Raw genomic sequence first — 5,563 nt, forward strand, 5'->3', positions numbered from 1 at the left:
TTTCTAGCTATCTCCACTGTACTACGACCAGTGCCCCCTCTCATGGTGTCAATTGTTGTTGGAAGATTTAATTGGTTGTCTGCTTGTTGAACTTTTCTTTTAAAGCAAAGAATTTGTGTGGCTAGCGCCATGTGGTCCTTATTCCACTGATGCTCAAGTGGAAGAATTGAAGCTCTCAAAAAAGGTTGGTGAGAGCACTTGAGATTCACTTGCAGCAACAGGAACACTATGGTTTTCAAGTCCACTTTTCATGATTTTATCACCACTTTTGACTTTTCAGTGGCATCGCGTGCGAAAAAGCAGATGATTGTTGTCACCATAAGAGGCTGCAAAAGAGAGCAACCGCGGCATGAGACAATCATGAGGCCTTTGTAGGTTAAAGAGCAGGAATGAATGGCTGATGCAAAAGATGTTGAAGCAAAGTCAGAGTTAATTAGGTAATGTACATGGAAGACGAATAAGCCACCTGCAACACTTCAATCAACAATACATAGTGAACATTTGCCTGACAGTGAACATGTCCACCCTGCGACTACTTAAGCCAACAGGATCAAACCAAATAATTTTAGACATCCCTTGCCAGAATGGACAATTTTGGCTTGCTAAAACAAGTCTTACTAATGAAACCTCAAAGGACTTGTGTTGGACACCATCTAACATACACATCCTTAAAAGCTGGCCGTCTATGCTCTATTGGAAGTCTGACGAAGTCACTTTGCAGCTAGCACCACCTACAAATCAATGAGCAAAACTGCGGTATTTCTTATCCAACCTAACGCATGACGCACCTGCATGCTCATTCCCTTATGAACATAATGGCACATAAACTCCTTGCTGTGCAGTTCATACTTTGAGACTCACCAAAAATATGATTTTCTAGCATTCTGGTTGTCCAACAGTAGTGACACCAGAAAAATGAAGCTTCTGGTAATGTGCTCGCCACTAGGACCCTGCCAACCACCACATTGCCTTTGCTTTTTGAGATGTCAGTCTTTGGAGATTGTGATGGCAACAAACCCCACTCTTACTCCCTTCTTGTTTGGCCAATTCACCTTCTTGATCAAAAATTGTTCGCATACTATGACATGTCTGTAGCATCAAAAAGGGGTTCAAGACTGTGGAGTATTTTCTTCATTGTGGGTCGAACCTTGGCTTCTGGGTTTAAACAGCAATGGGCTATGTGTGCGGCTTTTTGAGCTCCTCTAGGGGAGTACTCGCCTTGAAGCCTTTTGTCCATGATAAGCAACGTTTTATTCCGATCATTGAGGTAGGGCCTTGCCCAGTCAACAAGGTTTTGCTCATCAACAGGTCGGGTTTTGTCAACAGCCTTAAATCCGGTAAGTATCTCTAGCAGCACCACTCCAAAACTATAAACATCACTTTTGGCTGTTAAATGTCCTGTGTAAAATGGCATAGCACAAACACGCACAAGTCGTCAGTGAAAGTGAATGTTATCAACCCAGATCATAGACAAGGCACAAAATGCAGCGACAAAGCCAACCATCTTGATAACAGTATCACCTGTAGCAACGTATTCCGGAGCTGCATAGCCCAACGTTCCCATCACCCGAGTAGAAACATGAGTGTTATCTCCTGTGGGTCCATCTTTGGCAAGACCGAAGTCCGAAAGCTTGGCATTATATTGCTGTTATTCAATAGACAGACCTAATCAAAATTCAAGAAAATTGTATTCATGAGGTACACCTAAGATTTCAAAGAAATGGCCAGAACTTACTGAATCTAATAAGATATTTGAAGCCTTAAAGTCTCTGTAAATAACGGGTCTTTGCGCATCATGTAAGAAAGTTAACCCTCTTGCTGCACCAATTGCAATCTTTAACCTAGTAGCCCATGACAAAGGTTGGTAGTGATTGTTCTCTGAAAATGTTCGTCGCAAAATGAGAGACTCAGAAATGTGTCATAAAAAAGGATGCATCAGGGAGCATGAGCAGATGCACAATTCTATAAAAGCATGAAACATGAATTTCTAATGCAAAGTACAATGGCTTTGCTCAAACAAACAAATTGAAGAGTTTTCTGTGAGAGAATGCAGCAGACAATAAATGACCAAGATGAAATTCCTTCCCAATCATCTTACTTCGAAAGAGGTGATTCTCTAAGCTTCCTCGAGACATGAACTCATACACAAGGAGTCGATGGTCGTCTTCAGCACAAAAGCCAATCAACTTGACAAGGTTGGGGTGATGAAGGGTACCAAGAAAATGCACCTCAGCCTGCATGTACAAGCACAAATTAGTCACGCAAACACCGAAGGTTTCGATCATAACTGAGTAATCAAGAGCTCTCACTAGATATCGCGGACTCTGCCTGACGTGGAAAGTCCTAGAACATGACTAATGGCATATGCAATTCCCTGCAAGATTGGGTTGCCAGTTTTCTAACCGCGTGACAATGGCATTTGCTCACACAAAATAGTTAATCTTGTGAGCATGAACGCAAGCCACACACACCATGCCCAATTTGACCCGTCAGAGGTGCCCTAAAAGCAGAGGATGCTAGCAATAGCATACCTTCACAGATGTGAAAAGTAAAAAGATAACCAGCCATAGTTCATGATCACTTTATGGCTTCTTAGAACAAGAAAAAAACTTACCAGCCACTCTTTATGCCCTTGGTGCCCGTCTAGATTGAGCTTTTTGACTGCGATCGTCATCCCCTGGCCAGCCCGAGTGGGCAAAAAGGTTTGTTCATCAATGTGACCCTTGAATACACGACCGAAGCCTCCCTCACCAAGAAGAGTGTCGGGTTTAAAATTACGAGTACATGACTTCAAGTCGGTGAAGGAAAATGCACGCAAGGAGGCCACTTTGCTAGAGCTAGGAGGCTGAGAGAGCTCTCTGCTGGCTGCCTTGGGCACATCGTAGTTGGAGGTTGTCTCTCCAGAAGGACTTTTGATCTTCTTAGGTGATGACGCTGCAAAATAGAAGCATAAAGCTCAGCCATATACCATAATGACGGTTTGCGGATACAACATATGTGGATGACAGTCCAGGTTCTAGCAGTTCTACTGCTAGAGTGTTTTGCCCACTGCTAAGCAGAGAAGCTTTATGTCAAAGACAACAATTCATATTGCAACTATTGCCAGAGACCGCAAAACAGACTTTTGATTGCATTCTCTGTCTGGGCTTATAGTACGATGGATGTTGAGAGAAAGCTTGCATAGTGCAAAAGCTTTTCCTTTGCTTCTATGAGTGCAAACCATACACACACTCTCACGCACACATACATGTCCGTACATACAAGCACACTCGTATACAATCATGCACACAATCTCTCACACACGCACGCATGTTTATACGTACATGCAAGCACGTGTATGCACAATCATACACCCACTCTCACACACACATTCAAGTCCATACATAAGTACAAGCACATGTGTATACACAATCTTACACACACACACATATATACATACAAGCAGATACGTATACTCTCGCACACACATGCACATCCATATATATATACAAGCAATCAGCAATTATTTTCATCACTTGCCTGCGCTCGGATCACCACTGCCTCCATGGAAAGAGCTCTCCACCTTCGCTTGGGTGCCAAGGCAGGTCCCCATTGCTAGTCTGCAGAATGTTCAAAGGACGATGCAAATGGGAGGATTGAATTACGGCTATATTGCTGCATTACAGGCAACCAGGAAGCAACCAAGGCAGGTCTCCATTCAAGAAGAAGCAGCTTCTGGAAAACGATGGGGAATGTTCAAAGGACGATGCAAATGGGAGGCTCCAAACTTTGAATTACGGCTACGCTGCATTACAGGCAACTGCGAAGCGATCAATTGAGTAAAATGTGGACGAAGATCTGTGGCTATGGCGAACTGGGTAGCCCGCAGACGAAGAGAAGAAGCTCTCTGGCTATGGCGAATTGTGCAACCCAGAGCTCGCGAAATAGGAAACAATTAATTGGTGACATCTTAAGCCTCGACTATGGTCTCCGTCCACGAAAAACGTACACCGGTGTTCACACGGAAACGCCTCTTTATTGCTTTACACTGTACAGACTCTTTTGTCCCCCCTTCTTCCTGGCCAGAGGACAAGGTCTTAGGGTGTGGTCACACCAGGCTCAGTTCTCCCCAACTATGCTCGTCTTATCGGAAAATAACGAGTTTTGAGTGGTCACACAAGGAGTAATTCTATCGTCAAACTGGCACATGGAGGTGAAGGAGAGGACCATGATAGAGAAACACGGAACATGAGGTCCAATGTCTGATAGGACCCACCCTTTGCACGATAAAAGTTGTAAGTGATTGTTGCTTCACTTCTACGAGTCATCCACATACATGGATTGCATTGAGGCAACATTATCAACAATGAGCCCATAAAAGCTCATCCACTTAGCAAGTGCAATTATATCAAAATTAGCATGGTAACAAATTTCGCAAGCGTAGTAGAATTGAGCTAGCTGAGTTGTATGTGGTTGACCACAGCGTAGGCTCCATTATCCGCCCAAATAACTAATAATTGAGTGTCATTTGAGCCTCAAGTGACCATTGCCTTATTGTTGGTTTCCCTGCTCTATTCTCAAGGTCTTAGTGTTGGGTTCTCTTCTCACGATTGTAATTGTTCACCACTCTTTGCTACTCATCGCCAACGCTCAAAAAAAAATTCCCAAAAACTTGGTAAACCTACATACAACCAAATGTGTTTCCATTTGTAACATTTAATGGCCTAGTAACTTGTGTGTAGTGGAAAATAGCATAAACATAGTGAGCATTTCATTAGATTAGATTCCTAATGAGCATAGCAAGAGTGCTTGGATGGAGAGAGCAACAAAAAGCATAACATCTAGTTAGATAGGCATGAACAATACTTCAAAAGAGAGAGAAATTAAGCTATTGACAAAAGTTGAGGACCGGATTTACATGAAGCCGGTCCCGCTCCAAAAGGCTTTGTATTATAGGTTTCCAATACAATACATTTTACAATACAATACTTTGTGTTCCTTTAATAACTTGCTTGTGCATTGAAGATTGAAGCTTTAAGCACCGTGCACACACTTGTAAAACACAACATCAATTCCCTCACGGTCTCAGACCCAAGACCTCACACACCTTTGAAGATGGTGAGAGCTGGCGGGGTGTGAGAATAGATTGAGATGAAGGAGTATTCTTACGAGAAAGAAGCGTATCTCCTCACATAATCGCTCATAAAAGCTTAGCATAGCTTAGTAATTAGCATGGTAGAGGAGATGAGCATGCATTGAAGTTTGGCTCTTGGTTGGATTTGCATCACAAAACCAAGAGTTGTTGGTGTAGGCCTCCCTTCTCATTACCATATTGACATAGAAATATGTCAATAATATCTTGCGTAGTTTCACCTTTTCCACATAGAAGTGGGAGAGAGAGAGAGAGAGAGAGAGAGAGAGATCCCTAGGGATTCACACTATATACAAAACGGGACGCCACCTACGAGTGGACAACTTTGATAAAACCCCTATATACGACTCATATTAGGGAATATGGCCCCCCTTTCTATGTTTATACAATAGTCAATGAAGAAAAATATCATACCCCTATCTTACATATAAA

At 42.7% G+C, this 5,563-nt stretch overlaps 1 protein-coding gene across 1 annotated transcript; it reads right to left on the bottom strand.

Annotated features, from left to right (window-relative positions):
• Positions 1 to 412: 412 nt before the first annotated feature.
• On the bottom strand, positions 413 to 3,943 carry LOC147423143 (receptor-like cytoplasmic kinase 176). Its single transcript, XM_086501802.1, has 6 exons — positions 3,520 to 3,943; positions 2,615 to 2,934; positions 2,099 to 2,234; positions 1,736 to 1,878; positions 1,522 to 1,645; positions 413 to 1,398 (listed from the first exon to the last, which is right to left on the bottom strand). The coding sequence occupies exons 1-6, from the start codon at positions 3,590 to 3,592 to the stop codon at positions 1,079 to 1,081; spliced, it is 1,116 nt and encodes a 371-aa protein (XP_086357928.1). The 5' UTR covers positions 3,593 to 3,943; the 3' UTR covers positions 413 to 1,078.
• Between the last annotated feature and the right edge of the window lie 1,620 nt (positions 3,944 to 5,563).

Source organism: Adiantum capillus-veneris, chromosome 26 (genome assembly GCF_014529385.1).
Source record: "Adiantum capillus-veneris isolate H3 chromosome 26, ASM1452938v2, whole genome shotgun sequence".
NCBI lineage: Eukaryota > Viridiplantae > Streptophyta > Polypodiopsida > Polypodiales > Pteridaceae > Adiantum > Adiantum capillus-veneris.